The sequence below is a fragment of the Pan troglodytes genome, chromosome 18 (genome assembly GCF_028858775.2).
Source record: "Pan troglodytes isolate AG18354 chromosome 18, NHGRI_mPanTro3-v2.0_pri, whole genome shotgun sequence".
Taxonomy (NCBI): Eukaryota; Metazoa; Chordata; class Mammalia; order Primates; family Hominidae; genus Pan; species Pan troglodytes.
Genome location: NC_072416.2, coordinates 54,856,722 through 54,874,153, shown reverse-complemented (window position 1 = coordinate 54,874,153; position 17,432 = coordinate 54,856,722). Strand labels below are relative to the sequence as shown.

The 17,432-nt window shown below is 53.7% G+C and overlaps 1 protein-coding gene and 1 non-coding gene across 5 annotated transcripts in view; both read right to left on the bottom strand.

Annotated features, from left to right (window-relative positions):
- The window catches only part of SLC12A3 (solute carrier family 12 member 3), a 49,549-nt gene extending 38,880 nt beyond the window's left edge, over nucleotides 1-10,669 (bottom strand). Inside the window, exons 1-8 of one of the 4 annotated variants that reach the window (XM_510983.8) lie at nucleotides 10,107-10,669; nucleotides 8,402-8,548; nucleotides 7,247-7,322; nucleotides 5,796-5,891; nucleotides 5,385-5,524; nucleotides 4,884-4,994; nucleotides 3,129-3,240; nucleotides 2,805-2,935 (exon numbers count right to left, since the gene is read on the bottom strand). In XM_510983.8, the coding sequence (XP_510983.5) occupies nucleotides 2,805-2,935; nucleotides 3,129-3,240; nucleotides 4,884-4,994; nucleotides 5,385-5,524; nucleotides 5,796-5,891; nucleotides 7,247-7,322; nucleotides 8,402-8,548; nucleotides 10,107-10,388 (1,095 nt within the window). In that variant the 5' untranslated portion in view covers nucleotides 10,389-10,669. The remainder of the gene's footprint in view (nucleotides 1-2,804; nucleotides 2,936-3,128; nucleotides 3,241-4,883; nucleotides 4,995-5,384; nucleotides 5,525-5,795; nucleotides 5,892-7,246; nucleotides 7,323-8,401; nucleotides 8,549-10,106) is intronic. The other 3 variants (XM_009430847.5, XM_001138088.7, XM_009430848.5) reach the window with 3 other exon arrangements.
- A 6,358-nt stretch (nucleotides 10,670-17,027) lies between these two features.
- Nucleotides 17,028-17,110, bottom strand: MIR138 (microRNA mir-138). Its single transcript, NR_035672.1, has one exon. It is a non-coding gene; the product is annotated as a microRNA mir-138 (primary transcript).
- Between the last annotated feature and the right edge of the window lie 322 nt (nucleotides 17,111-17,432).

Below are 17,432 nucleotides of genomic sequence, written 5' to 3'. Positions count from 1 at the left end.
ACAAAACATATTTGTTAGATGATGAAATTGTGATGTAGTTGAGGCCTCTCTGTTTTAGAAACTGGCATTCCGGCTCCTCTGCCACCTGTGTAGTCCTGGGCAGGCCCCCGAACCTCTCTGACCTTGGCTTGCTTGTCTATATCATGGTAAAAATGACAATGATAACAAGAAGCCCTTAGCTCCTGCTCTGAGCCAGGCACTATTCTAAGCACTTTACATGAATTAGCACATGGAATCCTCCCCACCGCCCTGCAAGATGGGGGCTGTACTCGTCCCATTTTAGAATTGGGGAAGCTGAGGCCCAGGGAGTTTTAAAGGGACTTGCCCAAAATGTCACAGTGAGGGCTCCACAAACAGTGGCTCTGCTGCTGAGGATGCTGTCCCACAGGATGGGTGGAGGCCATCCAAGAGCCCCTTAAAGCTTGAGGGCATTTAGGACAGAGTGCAGGCACGCGGGCCTCATCCAACTTCGAGACAGCTGACGCCTGCTGGTTGGTAACCTAAAAAGCTTGATGAGGCATCGAGATAAATTCCCAGGCAACGATCTATTGAGACTGCATGGAATCCAGGCTGTCTGAGCACAGGCCCAACCTCTGCGGGACCTCAGGGCAGGCAGACCAGGCCTCTGCTGGCCATTCCCCAGACAAAGGAGAGGAGCCAAACCAACGGCTGTTCTCCAATTTCCAGGCCCTGCCCAACACCGCCTGGTGCATAGCTGCTTAAAGCCACGCTGGCTTCACAGTCGACTCCATGTGCATTCCTTTTTTTTGCAGGGGATGGGGTTTGAGATGGAGTCCCGCTCTGTCACCCAGGCTGGAGTGTAGTGGCGCCATCTTGGCTCACTGCAACCTCCGCCTTCCGGGTTCTAGCAATTCTCCTGCCTTAGCCTCCCGAGTAGCTGGGATTACAGGAGCCCACCACCACACCCGGCTAATTTTTATGTTTTTAGTGGAGACTAAAACATAGTTTCATCATGTTGGCCAGGCTGGTCTCAAACTCCTGACCTCAAGTGATCCACCTGCTCTGGCCTTCCAAAGTGCTAGGATTACAGGCATGAGCCACTGTGCCTGGCTCAATGCACAGCTCTTAATTTGCTTAAGAAAATGCATCAAGGAGCGCCTTCCAAATGAGACTGGAGGTTTGGGGTAGGGGTTAGCTGTGATTTCCAGTGTGGGGCTAGCTCCCCATTCATCACCCCCTCTTGCCTGCCACCTCCTTTGAGCAAAGGTTCCGCCAGCTTGTCACCTTTCAAAGCCCAGCTCTGGCGCCTCCTGCACCCAGAAATTCTGCTGGAACCCCTGCCAACATCAGTCTCTCCTTCTCCCTGCTGGTGCAGCACTTTGTGCTACTGCTCAAACACTGCATTTCACCATGATTCAGTCAACAAACATGTACAGAGCACCTAGTATGTGCCAGGCTCTGAGCTGGGAGGGAATAGGGAGACAGAGGCAAGTCTCTGTTCTCCAGATGCCGGGGCAACAGATACGCATTTGGCCCCACATCATTATGCTGGGGGAACCATGACTCTGATGGAAGGGCTGGGAGAGATGATAGTTGAAGGCGGTATTTGAAAGAGAAACAGGCCAGGAGCAGTGGCTCACTCCTGTAATCCCAGCACTTTGGGAAGACAAATCGGGTGGATCACTTGAGGTCAGGAGATCGAGACCAGCCTGGCCAACATGGCGAAACCCTGTCTCTACTAAAAATACAAAAATTAGTCAGGCGTGGTGGCAGGTGCCTGTAGTCTCAACTACTCTGGAGGCTGAGGCATGAGAATCACTTGAACCCGGGAGGCGGAGGTTGCAGTGAGCTGAGATCGTGCCACTGCACTCCAGCCTTCCAGCCTGGGCGACAGACCGAGACTTCATCTCAAAAAAAATAAAATAAAATAAAATAAATAAAAGAGGCTAGGCATGGTGGCTCACCCCTATAATCCCAGCACTTTGGGAGGCCCAGGCAAATGGATCACCTGAGGTCAGGAGTTTGAGACCAGCCTGGCCAACATAGCAAAACTCCATCTCTACTAAAAAATACAAATATTAACCAGGTGTGGTGGCAAGCACCTGTAATCCCAGCTACTGAGGAGGCTGAGGCAGGAGAATCGCTTGAACCCGGGAGGCGGAGGTTGCAGTGAGCCAAGATCATGCCATTGCACTCCAGCCTGGGCAACAAGAGCAAAACTCCATCTCAAAAAAAAAAAAAAAAGAAAGAAAAAAAAAAAAAGAAAGAAAGAGAAACAGAACAGACTTTCAGGGTAAAAAAGCAAGCATACAGAGTTGCAGGTAGAGAGCGCAGCACAGGCAAAGGCGTGGAGGAGGGACAAGGTAACACGGGCAAAGCAGTAGAGCCTCAGGGCTGCAGCAGGCTCATGGGACGGGTGGCACTGGTCAGGGATGAGGCTAGAGCTGGAGCCTTGAATGCCAAGCCAAGAAGCCTGACTGCAGCAAGGCAGTGGGGAGCCCTGGGAGGATGTCAGCCCAGCAAAGATGTGCATGAGCAAGGCTGAGCTCTTAAGGTCACAGCTGGGCCAGTCTTCCCCTAAGGCTGAGAGTTCTGGGAACTAGGGAGGAACCTAGCCATTCTGTGGTGTCCCTCAAGCCTAGAACGCAGCTGGTCTTCATAAACAACCTCAGAACGGAATGGAATCGGTTGGATTGGGTTGAACTGAGCTGAGTTGGACTGGACTGGATTTTAGAAGCCCTGCCTCCCAGGTCAGCGGCAGATGCCACTAGAGCAGGGAGCAGGATTCTGCTCATAGGCCCTGTGCGGTGCCAGGACACAGGAGGGGCAAGTATTCTGCTCACCTTGAGGTCTCCGGATATGTTGGCCCCTGCCAGGATGCCTGTGGCCGAGGGGAAGAAGATGGAGAACATTCCAAAGAAGGTGCCATCTGGACCCCGCCAGTCAGGCACCAAGTTCTGGACAAAAATGTCCGCTGGAAAAGCAAGGCCTGATGAGTAAGGCTCACCTGGAGGGCTTGACCCTCCTTGCTGGGACCCACTGGGCAGGCAGCCCCTGACCATGGGATTGGGTAATCCCATCCTCCCAGTGTCCACACAATGGGCCAGATTCCTGGGTAGAGAGTCCCTGTCCCCAGAGCCATGGTCAGGGCCTTGATCAGCACATACCCCGGTAGCTGAAGAAGCCTTTGGAGGCCTTGTCCTCAGATGGGGGGATCAGCGTCCCCACTAAATAGTTGGCAAAGGAGACCATGATGACAAGGAAGAACAGCACCTGGGCCTGGGGGGGCGAAGGACCCCAGAGGTCAGATAGTCTGGTTCTACCTCTCTGGGAAGCCCCGCCAGAAAATGATTTGCCCAGGGCCCGTTTCTCCATTATTCACTCACTCATTCATTCAACACCCATTATGCAGCAGGATCTGTTCAAGGAGTTGGGAATATAGCAGTGAACAAGACCACCTAAGCCTCTTGTCTTGGCTGATAAATAAGGAGGATGAATTTAAAGTAAGAAGGGGTTTGGGAGGCCGAGGTGGGCGGATCACCTGAGGTCAGGAGTTTGAGACCAGCCTGGCCAACATGGGGAAACCCTGTCTCTACTAAAAATACAGGCCGGAAACAGTGGCTCAAACCTGTAATCTCAGCATTTTGGGAGACCGAGGCGGGCAGATCACCTGAGGTCAGGAGTTCGAGATCAGCCTGGCCAACATGGTGAAACCCCGTCTATACTAAAAATATAAAAATTAGCCAGGCATGGTGGTGGATGTCTGTAATCCCAGCTACTTGGGAGGCTGAGGCAGGAGAATCGCTTGAGACCAGGAGGCGGAGGTTGCAGTGAGCCGAGATCACGCTTCTGCACCCCAGCCTAGGTGACAGAACGAGACTCCATCTCAAAAATAAATAAATAAATAAATAAATAAATAAATAAATAAAGAAAGAAAGAAAGAAGAGGGAGTGTGATGGGGACTGGGTAGAGCTCATTTAGCAGGATGACCTGGGAAGGTGTCACCAGAGAGAAGGTGTTTAGCAGACACCTTAAATGGGAGAACAAACAAGCCAGAGAACTGTCCAGGGAATTCAGCTCAGGGCATCCAAGGAAGAGCGAGGAGGCCACCCTCTGACAGCTGCAGGTCAGAGAATGCGGGGAGAGGACAGGCTGCAGGGGCCAGGTCCTGCCCTGCCTGTAGGGCCTGTCCGGCTGAGTCTGCCAGCAGGATCCATGATTCAGTTGAAGGCCACACCTCCCCAGGCTCCCTCGCAGCCATGTGTGACAGCGATAGTGAAACTTCCAGATGGTGCCATAAAAAGAAAGAGAAAAGGGAATTCCCTCCCTTTCATTTCCCCCTTCTTTGCTTTCCCTCTGACTGGAGGAGATGTGGGTATGGTAGACCAGGTGGACAAAGGCCACGGCGCAGGGATGGAGGGAGCACAAGACGGAAGGAGTCTGGGTGCCCGGCCCCCTGAGCCACCATGCCCACCCTGGGCCATGTGGACCTAGGTTGTCACACAAAAGAGATACAAAGCAGCAGGGCACAGTGGCTCACACCTGTAATCCCAGCACTTTGGGAGGCCAAGGCGGGCAGATCACTTGAGGTCAAGAGTTTGAGACCAGCCTGACCAACATGGTGAAACCCCGTCTCTACAAACAATATAAAAATTAGCCGGGTGTGGTGGCAGGTGCCTGTAATCCCAGCTACTCGGGAGGCTGAGGCAGGAGAATCTCTTGAACCCGGGAGATGGAGGTTGCAGTGAGCCGAGATGGTACCACTGCACTCCAGCATGGACATCGAGCGAGATTCTGTCTCAAAAAAAAAAAAAGAAAGAAAAGAAAAAGAAAAGGCAGAGGACCAGGGAGGGCCCAGGCCTGGCAACCCCCGCTTCTCCACGTGACCACCTCCACCTTTCCCTCCTCCATGGCCTCCTCACCTTGGACTCCCACTCCATGCCAGCCAGGGAGATGGCCAGCAGCACAGTGACCGAGACCACGCCAATGATGCGGATGTCGTTAATGGGGTCCACGATGGGTGCCCCATACTCCTGGGGAGGGAAAATGGGCCAGGCTGCAAGCCACCCTCTGAATTCCCCATCCCCCAGACTCTGCCCACCTAGGAGGCACCTCCTGTGCGGTGCACTCTGCTAGGACGATGTTAACTCAAGCACCACCCCTGCCATCGAGTCCCCAAAGCAGCTGCTGCACGGGCCTGGACAGTGTGGCTCTAAAGGCCACACACACCCCCAAAGGGGACTTGTGGGAAAGCAATGGCCTTTATTTGATGAGATTGTCACTCTCACCCACAGTGATCAGGCTGTGGTTCCTAATGGGTGAAGTCAGGCAGAGCAGCAGGAGGGCCCAGCCCAGATGGGGCAGAGGAGAGTGCAATGGGCTGCCCGGATCCCTCTACCCAGGGTCCAGCCCCCCGGCCTCACCTGGAGCAGGTCCCGCACGGTCTCTGCAAAGCCCACCGTGTGCATGGCCACACCCACGGCATTGGCGAAAGCGAAAATGAGGCCGATGGAGCCCCCAAGCTCTGGGCCCAGACTCCGGGAGATGAGGAAGTAGGTGCCACCTATCAGGGCAGAGCCGGGAACCATGAAACCAGATGAGTCGGTTGGCTGGGGTGGACTCAGGGCAGGCAGAGGCCAGGAGAGGGTGGCCACAGGACCCATGGGGCAGGAGATAGCTGAGGCCATCTCGTGGTGTAGACAGCCTGCCTAGAGCCCTCTCCCGGAACCACAGGAGCGGCTGGGTGTCCCATTGGGTTGGGGAAGTTGGGAGTCCTGTTCCCAGGATTAGGAGCCCACGAGAGGAGGGCCTTGGTGGAAAGGGGGATGGCCCACCTGACTTGACCTTGCCATTGGTGGAGATGGCTGAGATGGAGAGGCCTGTGATGGAGGTCACCGTGACCGACAGCAGGATGATGATCCAGGTCAGGACTGCAGGGGGCACCCAAAGCTTAGGCAGGGCATTTCCCAAGGGAGGAGCCCCAGTTTGCCTACTCATTCACCATGCGATCTACGTTCATCTCCCTTCTCTGAGCTTCAGTTTTCTCATCTGAAAAATGGGTCTCTGTCACTTTGAGAGGCCGAGGCGGGCAGATCATAAGGTCAGGAGTTCAAGACCAGCCTGGCCAACATGGTGAAACCCCGTCTCTACTAAAAATACAAAAATTAGCCGGGCATGCTGGCACATGCCTGTAATCCCAGCTACTTAGGAGGCTGAGGCAGGAGAATCGCTTGAACCCAGGAGGCGGAGGTTGCAGTGAGCCGAGACCACGCGACTGCACTCCAGCCTGGGTGACAGAGTGAGAATTCGTCTCAAAAAAAAAATGGGTCTCTGTCTACCTCCTGCCATACTCTGAATAGCCAGTGAGCCCTTGAGCCAGCATTTATTGGATTGTTAGGTATGGAGGGGAAGCTACCCTCGTTTAATAATAAAAAATAAAGTAGCAGTTACCACTCCGTGATCACCTCTGGGAGCCAAATCTGCGCTGTGTTTTTACTTGCATCCTGTAAAAGCCACAACGGTTCCATGAGGTAGGTTCTGTTATCACCCTCATTTTCCTAATGAGGAATCCAAGGCTCAGAGAGGTTAAGAAACTTGCCCAAAGTCACATAGCAGGCTACAGAGCTAGCATCTGAGTCCTGTTCTGTCCAGAGTGCAGCTTTCTTTTTTTTTTTTTTTTTTTTTGAGATGGAGTTTCACACTCTGTTGCCCAGGCTGGAATGCAGTGGCGTGATCTCGGCTCACTGCAGCCTCTGCCTCCCAGGTTCAAGCAATTCTCTGACTCAGCCTCCCGAGTAGCTGGGATTACAGGCACCTGCCAACCACGCCTGGCCAATTTTTAAATATTTTTAGTAGAGACAGGGTTTCACCATGTTGGCCAGGCTGGTCTTGAACTCCTGACCTCGTGATCCACCTGCCTCGGCCTCCCAAAGTGCTGGGATTACAGCCTCCCAAAGCATGAGCCACCGTGCCCGGCCAGAGTGCAGCTTTCTAACCTGCACGCTTTGAGGTAGAAATGGGCTCTGAGAGGTTAAGTGGCTTACTGAGGGCAAATAGCCCTTAGGCCTGCTGACCCCATGTCCAGCGTGCCTCTGCCACACCACCCTGACCCCTGTCACTGCAGGGGCCCGAGACTGAACCAGGGAGGAGAAGGTCTGGCCGTTTGGTCTCTGCACCTCAAGTTTAATCCTGCAACCTTGGGGTCTGGGAAGAACGGGATTCAGGCAAGCTGGGAAGAACGGGATTCAGGCAAGCCCTCCCTCCTCTTCCCCAGAGGGGCACTCACCGATGCCTGCCTGGGCCGTAATCCAGGGCAGCCGCAGGTAGAGGATCACGCCCCAAATGTTGAGCATGCAACGAATCTGGGAGGACAGGGGGGTCAGAGGCCACCTGGATGGACACCCCAAGGCCAAACGACAAGTCCCTGTCCCTTGCTATGGCAGGGTATCGAGCACCTAGGCCCTGGGGACACCTGGGTCCCTTCTTCACCCACTTCAGTAGGTTCCGAGTCTGGTTCTATGGGGCAAGAGGGTGAGAGGCAACCAGAGACCCACCTATCCCTCCCACCTATTTTCCCACCCTCCCGTTGAGTCCTGACGCTAGGCTACCAGCACTGTTAGCCCTCACTGTATCCATCCCAAGCCCAGGATCCTGTGTCTGCCAGCCCCAACCATGGCCCCAGTGGTCAGCAGTTGATCCAGAGCCTGGCATTTACAGGGAGCTCAGCAAATGCCAGGTGAGCCAGCGCCCCATGTAAGAGCAGATATCAGAGCTCAGGTGGCTGTGACTTCAGCTTCCAAATTTAAAGCAAAGCCAGAGGCCGAGATGGAGGCTGAAGCTTCCAGGTGGGAGGGGCTGGTGTGGTCGCTGGCCCCACTGAGTGGCAGGGCCGTTCCCGGCTCTGGCAACACAGCCCAAGAGGGAGATCCCAGCTCTGAATATGAGCATCTGGGGGTCGGGGAGGGCTCGTGGTTCAGATGGAGAAACGGAGGCACAGCCAGTTGGCAGCGTTAAGATCAGAACCCCAGCCTCCTGCCTCCTGGAGCAGGGCTAAAGCCTTCTACATCCCATAAGATCCCCTCTGTAAAGTCCCATAATGTCTCCAAAGCCAAGTGTCCTTGATTGTCTTACTGTCTGGAAACAATCCTGCTCCTCACTATAGCAAACCTTTTCCTTCCCTTCATGGAGGAGAAAAACACATTTACGGATTTGTGTGTTTAGTGCAGCCCCCTGGTGGCTTTTTAGGGAAACACAGTTTCTTCTAATTACTCCCCGGCAGGCATTAATCTATTGTCTATTGATCTATTAACTCATTGAATTCATTGTACAGATGGGGAAACTGAAGCCCCACCAGGGCCTGAGAGTCAGAGCTGAGCCTGGATGGAGCTCTGCCACCCCACCCCCATTTCTGGACATCACGCATCACCCACACCCCACTCACCATCACCCCCTTGACCCAGCCGAAGCGCACGGGCTCCTCGGGGTTCTTCTCGCTGCTGGTGCCTGCCTCGCCCTCCACCAGCCCATCAGTCATCTCGTGGCTGGGCCGGCTGTCAAAGGCCAGGGCATGCAGGTGTCTGCCTTCCTGCTGGCAGCCCAGAGACCACAAGTCAGGCAGGTAGGGGTGTTAGGGACGGCGTCTCTGCATCCAGCCCACTGACCTGCACCACTGCGCCCCATACCGAGCACCCCCCGACCCCTCAGCCCACTGGGTGTTGAGCTGCTTGAGGGGCTTTTAAAATGCTCCCTAGGCCAGGAGCAGTGACTCACGCCTGTAGTAAAAGCACTTTGGGAGGCCAAGGTGGGTGGATTGCTTGAGCTCAGGAGTTCAAGACCTGCCTGGGCAACAAGGTAAAACCCTGTCTCTACTAAGAAATACAAAAATTAGCTGGGCATGGTGGTGTGCACCTGTGGTCCCAGCTACTCAGGAGGCTGACATAGGAGGATCTCTTGAAGCCAGGAGGTGGAGGTTGCAGTGATCCAAGATCAGACGCCATGGGAGACTGGGAGTCCTGGGCGCTCCTGCTCATAACACCTCCTCCCCCTGGGAGAGCAGTGGCCTTCGAAGTGATTAGGCAGTTGCCCAGACTTGTAACGGGCGACAGGATTATCATCACCCTGGAGAGGTGAAAGCTTGTCCAAGGCCATATAGTTGGTCCCTGGAGGGCTGGGTCTTGAAACCAGGCCTCTACCTCTGGGGCACTGGGAGGTCTCCTAGTTTGTGCCCCAACTGACTGACACCCTCCTCTGGGGCTTTCTTCCTGGCACTTCATCTCAGTATGGAGCCAAGGGCCATGTCTTGGTTTGCTCTGGGGTGGAGAAAAGGCCTGCGAATTTAGTAAGTCTTAGCCTCAGAATCAAGAACAATTCTGGGCTGGGCGTGGTGGCTCATGCCTGTAATTCCAGCACGTTGGGAGGCCAAGGTGGGTGGATCCTTTGAGGTCAGGAGTTCAAGACCAGCCTGGCCAACATGGCAAAACCCCGTCTCTACTAAAAATACAAAAATTAGCTGGGTGTGGTGGTGCGCTCCTGTAATCCCAGCTACTCGGGAGGCTGAGGCAGGAGAATCACTTGAACCCAGGAGGCGGAGGTTGCAGTGAGCCGAGATCACACCACTGCACTCCAGCCTGGGCGACAGAGCCAGACTCCGTCTCAAAAAAAAAAAAAGAAAGAAAAAGAAAAGAAAAGAAAAGAAAAAAGAACAATTCAGCCCAATTGTCATATGGGAAAAGTGAGGCCAGACAGGGGTCATGACAATCCACCTTCCAGCCCTCCACTCTTCACAGTCCAGCCTCCCGGGCAGCAAACCCGGCGAGCCCTCTCTCTGAGGTGAACCTTCCCAGGCCCTTCTTGCCCTGTCTCTTTCAGGGGTGTGCAACCTGCTTGCATGCTTCTACTCACTGGAAGCTCATTACCTCTCTAGGCCTCCCACTCTAGCTTTGGGTTGCTAGTGATTGGCTAATATACATTCCAACATGTGCCCAGATTTCTGCAGCTCCACTATTTCACTGGGGCCTCTCAACCCAGGAAGAAGACTCTCCTCCATCCCCATGGCACAGATGACCGAACTGAGGCTCAGAGAGGTTAGGTAGCTGGGTCGAGGTCACACCGCAAGGAAGTGGCCAGTCTTCTGAGACAGCACTTACCTTGAGGAAGGAGTGCAGGTCAGCCAGTGTGGGCCGGACCTTCCGGGGCTCACCAGGCTGGGTGCTGTTGGCATAGTGCTCATATGCGGGCACCACATCGATCGTGTTGTAGCCAAATGTGCGCATGCAGAAGGTGCTGCTGTGGGTCAGGTGGCTGGGGTGGCTGCTGTCATAGGCAGCTGGTGGAGAGGGCTCATCACTGCTCAGCAGTGTGCTGATGGTGAAGCGCCCGCTGCACAAAGTGGCGTCCCCAGGTGTCTCTGTTGTGGTCAGTTCTGCCATTGTCGCCTGGGTGTCCAGGGAGGGGCCAGGGTCGGCAAGGACACACAGGGTGGTTTTATAGGCTGCGTCTGCACTGGGGAGGAGGCAGGGAGGTTGGCCTAAACCGCCTGTGGCTGGTGAGCAGGGTCCCCGGACAGGGCCGGAGGCAGAACACCATTTGATTGTGGAGATAGGGGACCCGCCTTGGATCTGGAGGGCTGGGCTGGCCCAAAGCCAGCCACTCCCTGAGTCCTGGAGTGGCTCTTCTGAGTCTGGGGGCAGCAGAGATCTTCAGCCAGGATCCAAGAAGGAGTTGTCAGAGAGGACCCTGAGGGGCCCCATAAGGGATCCTAGAGATAGCCTGGTGGCTTTGTAGCAGGACGAGCTGCAGTCAAAACTCCTCAAACACCGAGTTAAAGAAGGAAGGGGTTTATTCGGCCCGGGGGCATCGGCAAGACTCCTGTCTCAAGAGCCGAGCTCCCAGAGTGAGCAATTCCTGTCCCTTTTCAGGGCTCACAACTCTAAGGGGGTGCGTGTGAGAGGGTCGTGATTGATCGAGCAAGCAGGGGGTACGTGACTGGGGGCTGCATGCACCGATCATTAGATTGGAACAAAACAGGACAGGGATTTTCAAAGTGCATTTCTATAAAATGTCTGTAATCTATAGATTACATAACCGATTAGGTCAGGGCTCGATCTTTAACTACCAGGCCCGGGGTGTGGCGCCGGGCTGTCTGCTTGTGGATTTCATTTCTGCCTTTTAATTTTTACTTTTTCTTTCTTTGGAGGCAGAAATTGGGCATAAGACAATATGAGGGGTGGTGTCCTCCCTTAGCCTGAGGACACACTCTGGGTCCTACTCTATGAGAGTTCAAAAACCTCTCATATTAGTATTTGGTTTTAAAAAATTTATTTAATATTGGGAGGCTGAGGTGGATGGATCACCAGCCTGGCCAACATGGTGAAACCCCGTCTCTACTAAAAATACAAAAATTAGCCGGGCATGGTGGTGGGCACCTGTAGTCCCAGCTACTTGGGAGGCTGAGGCAGGAGAATTGCTTGAACCCAGGAGGCAGAGGTTGCAGTGAGTCCAGATCGCGCCATCGTACTCCAGCCTGGGCGACAGAGCAAGACTCTGTCTCGAAAAAAAAAAATTATTTAGTAGTTTTGAATAGATGAATTATATAATTTTTTTTTTTTTTTTTTTGAGACAGGTTCTGGCTCTGTCACCCAGGCTGGAGTGCAGTGGCACAATCGCAGCTCACTGAACCCTCAACCACCAGACTTCAAGAATCCTCCCACCTCAGCCTCCCAAGTAGCTGGGGCCACAGGCATACACCATCATGTTTGGCTAATTTGTTTTTACTTTTTGTAGAGATGGGGTCTCAAGTCACCCCAACCACCTGACCCTGGTTGCCCAGGCTGGTCTCAAACTCCTGGACTCAAGTGAGTCTCCTACCTCAGCCTCCCACCTCCCAAAGTGTTGGGATTGCAGGCGTGAGCCACTGCGCTTAGCTGGTATAACATTTAAAAAGATGTATATATATACACATACACACACACACACACACACACACTCTCACACAAAGTTAGTCTCTCTAGCTCCAACCTGTCTCCCAATGTCTATGTGTACCTCCAGAGACATCTACAAGTAACTCCAAACCAGAGCTCAGCAGGTCAGAATTGTAATCCATATCCACCAATAGACTGACAAGCCCTGGGGCTTGGGACCAGGCGGTGGCCTCCAGGGCCCCTAGGCATCACCCAAAGTGTGGGCCATGTTTCCCTGGGCCCTGCCTGCACGGCCATTGGGTTATAAAGCTTGGGGAGCCAGCGCCTTTCCTGGCTCCTGAAGCCATCCCAGACAGGGCACCCCAGCTCCCATAGGAGCAGTCACCCTACCAGTGCTGGACCAGATCAGGACCCGATTTTGCCAGCACTCTGAGGCCACACCTTGCATGCAGGTGGCATGGGAGCAGCACTCTTGTTACCAGAGGTGCCTAAGCCATTGCAGGGAGGCAGTGGTGGAAATTTGAGCTGTCAGGGGATGAAAGAGGTGAGTTAGGGTCTGGAGAGATGAGTTAGTGGGCGCACACTTGATGTGTCACCAGAAATGGAGGGCGTATTTTCCCAGCTGTTGTGAGGGCTCTCAGTGTCAGCCCCTATGGTGCTGGCCTCACCTGTTGTCACCTTTCCTCCAAGAGGCCAGCATTCAATGACTGACGGATGTGGCTATAAAGAGCTGACACCCTGCCCCAGCTGAGGCTTTGGGTATACACCGAAGCTCACTTCTCCCTCTGCCCAGCCCTGCTTCCTTCCCTTCTACCCACAAGTACTGACCACAAGAGGCTCCCTGTTGAATGCCCTGCACACACTCCCCTATCTTGGAGTCTGCTACTCAGGAGTGGGGTGATCTAGCGGCTGACCAGAAAATCACTGATCTCTTTGTCACCTCTGCTGAGGTTTCCATCTTGCAGCCATTCACCCAACAAACTTTTATTGACCACCCACCATGCCATAGGTGGCGACAGGAGCCAAGGACACACATGGTGGGCACTGCGCCTGTGCTCATGATGCTGCTGAGTTCGTTCAGGAAATCAGCATGGAAACAGATCAGCCCAGCTGTGTAGTGAAGGTAGCAATGGGAGAGATGTCCCTGGAGGAGGGTCAGGGTAGGGACAACCAGGGAAGGCTTCTGGAGGAGGGGACCCCTGACCTGATTCTTAGAGAATAAGTTGCTCTTCCTAGAGGCAGGGGATAGAAAGGCTATTGCCAGGTGTAGACATCTGAGCTTGGCTTATGCTGTAGCTCTGGTCATCCTTGGGAGGGACATGGAGGGACATACTTCCTCTCCCTCCCTACCCCTGCCTCTCGGGCTTGGGCTCACAGAGTTCACACAGGTCCCCCAGAGGACTGGCTCCATGGTGCTCGAAATCCTTAGGGCTCCATGACCCCCAACAGCCAGTCAGCACTGGATGATTGAGAACTCACAGGAAGGCCTGGCTGGCTCACTCTGTCCCTCTTGCTAACCTCTTACTCCTATTCCAGAGGTGCTGGGGACAGGTGTACCCACCCAGCTGTAGGGCCAGGCAGAAGGGGTAGATGAAATGCTCAGCCTGTGTTAGGGCAGCAAACACTGTTGGGGAATCCACCTCCAAGATGAGTGTCTAGGAGTCCCACAAAATCATGGATAAGTTTTCATACGTCAGTGCACTTTTCTAGGGAGGAGACAGAAATTTCATCCACCTTGTTAGACTCACAAGCGCAGGGATCTGGCCCTGTTTTGTTCAGGGATAATCCCAAGCAACAAAACAGTACAGAGTGGGTATTCGACAAACGCTTGTTGAATTATGAAGGGGACGCAGAAGCGAAGAGGGCAAAGGGTGGTTCCATGGAAATCCTTGGCTGACAGAATGACCCCAAGCGGGGCTGATGAAAGTGGCCACTCCACAGGCCCTCCCAGCTCAGCATTCGGCCTCTAGTTTCGCATCTAGAGGTGAGCTGAGGATAACAGGACCTCAATGACAAACCCCAAAGGTTACGATCACTGTGCACTTTTTTTTTTTTTTGCAAAGCTTATACATTTACCATATGTGTTAATTTTTAAATCTTCTCAGGGCGCCTCTTAATGACCCACAGGCCTCCCTACCCACTTCCCTGGATTCCCAGCCCCTCCTCAGAGAGGCATCTGCCAGTGGGGCTGAAGGCTTGAGGGCCCCACCCTGGCTTTGTTAGGGGAGAGGATTTGTGGAGGCCTCTCTCTGCTCATTACCTCCCATTGGGCCCTCGGGGTAGATCTTATCACTCGTCTCCCTTTTAAACTGCCATTTGACTGGCGAAAATCATAGCTGCCCTTTATCTGCTCACACCATTCCTACACACCCTGTCCCTGGGCAGCTGTGGAAAATTCTTGATTAAGATCTCACAGAGGAAGGAGCCTGAGGGGGCCTGGGCTGGTTTCCAGCAGTGCTGTGGTCCTGGGCAGAGTGAGGGGCCCTGACTGTGCTTGCCAAGGGTGACCTTGGGCAAGTCACTTGCTCCTCCCTCCAGAAAACCCTGGCCTAGACAGCTCCAAAGTCCCTTTCTGCTCTGGAGGGGTACATTTGCTGCTTCAAGAAACCTCTTCTGCCCCTCTGCCTCTCTATGGGGTAAGAGAGGGTTTTAGCAGGTCCCCTGGAAGGACTCATCAATAGGACATGCCAAGAGACTGTCAGACACCTTGTCCCAAAGCACAGACCCCCAGGAAGGGGAAGATTGCATTTGGATGGAATTTAATCAATTTCAGAAATGTTTACAGAGGCACTCTTTTTGATGGTTGGTGGGGACACAGTGCTAGGTCACACACAGTCCCTACCTTTCAGGACTCTGGCTTCCAGGAGAACCCATGGGCCAGGCCTTTCTGATCTGAGGTTCTATGTACCTGGAACAAAGCCCTTGATTTGGCCACAGAGTCTCAGTTCTCGCCGTTTCTGTATGACTCTGAGCGTGAAATTGACCTGGGTGAACATCAGCTTTGCAGCAGCAAAATAGAAATGACACTTCTACCAGGCATCCCTCGCCCCTGGCTGAGTGCAGCGGGCCCCTCGGATCTCCTGGCTCTCAGACAGAACAGGAGCAGTGAAGAAACTGAAACTTTCAGCCGTCAGGAAACCAGAGATGCGGAAACCCCAGAGAAGCAGAAACCCCAGATGCAGGTCCTGAAATGGTGAGGACAGAAGGCCCTGCTGCAACCTCAGAATCTCGGGGCCTCCTGTCTTTGCGGCTACAGAGGCAACTCAGCATTTATTGTGCTCCTCCTGTGTACCAAGCACTGGACCTCACAGCCTAACCTGGCAGACAGACCAGCAAGGAGATCATGCAACTGGCCAGCAGAGGAGGAACGCTGTCCAGAGGAAGGAGAGGGGAGAGGGGAAGGGAGGTGTGTGGGTGAGGGTGGAGGGGAGATGACAGGGGAGAGGAGGGAAAGGAGCTCAGGAGGGGTGTGGTCATTGCAGGGGGAGAGGCAGTGGGACTGAGGCCCACATAGTGCTGTGGGGTGGGGAAAGGAGGGAAGAAATACTGGGAGATGAGGCTAAAAGGGATCCAATTGTTTCTTCATTCCACTGCGTTTATTGAGTGCCCACTGCATACCATGCCCTGTGCTAGGCAAGGGAGGCACCACAGGGAACAAGACAGAGACCCTGCCCTCCTAGAGCTCACATTCTAATGGAAGAGACGGTAAATAAACAAGCAAGTATTATAATACATTTAGTGATAAGTGCTGTTAAGAAAACAAAGCTTTTTTTTTCTTAGGAAGGGTACATTAGGCCTCTTTGAGAAATTTGAGCCAAGCTCCAACAATGAGAAGGAGCCACCCACATGTGAGCAGGTATGAGCACAGGGGTTCCAGATGAGGGCAAAGCATGTGCAAAGGCCCTGTGGCAGGACTGTGGTGTGGGCTTCGAGACTGGCAAGGAGGCCTGTGTGGCTGGAGCAGAGGGACCAAGGAGTTGGCATTCAAGACATGTAAAAGGGAACATCCAGCCTTATAGGCCAGGGTTAGAAGTGTCCTATTCTATTCTGCAATGGTCAGGTTTATTTTTACAAGCTTATTTTGGCTGTTGTCTGGAGAATGGGCTGAGGGAGAAGGGCTAGGTAAGACTAGTCAGTGGGCATGGTGGCTCACACCTATAATCCCAGCACTTTGGGAGGCTGAGGCAAGCAGATCACCTGAAGTCAGGAGTTCAAGACCAGCCTGACCAACACAATGAAACCCCGTCTCTACAAAAATACAAACATTAGCTGGGCATGATTGCGGGTGCTTGTAATCCCAGCTACTCAGGAGGCTGAGGTGGGACAATTGCTTGAACCCGGGAGGCGGAGGTTGCAGTGAACCAAGATTTCCCCATTGCACTCCAGCCTGGGCAACAGAATAAGACACCGTCTCAAAAAAAAAAAAAAAAAAAAAAAACTAGTCAGGGTCCATTGGAGGTACAGGACAGTGATGGCCAGACTTGGGGAATAGCTGTGGGATGGCAGGATGGTAAGAAGGTTTGGGAGCTGAGACAGATTGTGAAGGCAGAGCCAACAGAACCAGCATGTGGATTTGTGTGGGGCAGGGTTCAAAGGAAGGAGGGACATGGGAGAGCTCTATGGGGGAAATTATTGTATTGTTTCCAAGTAGAGAACCCTGATGGGAAGGCCTTGAAGGCCAGGGTAAGAAGCCTGGCCTTTGTCCTGGGGTCTCAGGCCCCATCTGTTTCTGAAAAGCTGGCCCAGGGCAGCAGTGGTGTGGTGAATGGTGCAAGGCAGAAAGAAATGGGGCCAGGGAGGGCCAGGTGAAGGCTATGGCAACAATCAGGCTGGAACAGACAATGACCCTGGCTATGAGTTCCAGGGCCCACCCTTGACTACTCACAGACTTCGGCATCACACTGGAACCTCTAACAAATGCTGATTCCAGGGCCCCACCTTGGAGATTCTGTGGACCTGGGCAAGAGGAGGTGAGGGGCAGACATCAGAGTTTTTTGAAAGCTGCCAGGTGATTCTGAGGAGCAGTCTGGGCTGAGATCCAGTGAGCTACAGAGGACAAGCTTTCACACACAGACTCCCACCCCAACCCCATCCCCAGGTCCTTGCGTCCGGCCCGGTCCCACGAGGCTCGCCTGGAGAGGATGGGTATGATGCAACCCTGGTGTCGTGAAATAGCCGGGTAAGAGGATGCGCTGCTCGTCGGCCTGATTCACAACACCAGCTGCAGCAACGATACCAGAACTCCGCCGGCTTCCTCCTCTGGGCTGTGGCTCCTCCGGTTTTGAGACAGTGATGAACCCATACAACATCTTCCCCAACCAATGGCTCCCCCAGGCCAGTATGGCACCAGGGCTCAGGGGTGCATATAGTGGAATCTGGGTCCCTGCCCGCAAGGGGCTCACAGACTTGATGTTCATGGGGAAGAGGGGAACAGACATAAAAAAAAAAAACCTGTACAATGCAGGGGGTGCAGAGAAACAATGGAGGTACTGAGCACTGGGAAGGCCTGGGAAGCCAGAGGCTGGACTGCAACCTCTCCAGCAACCAGGATCA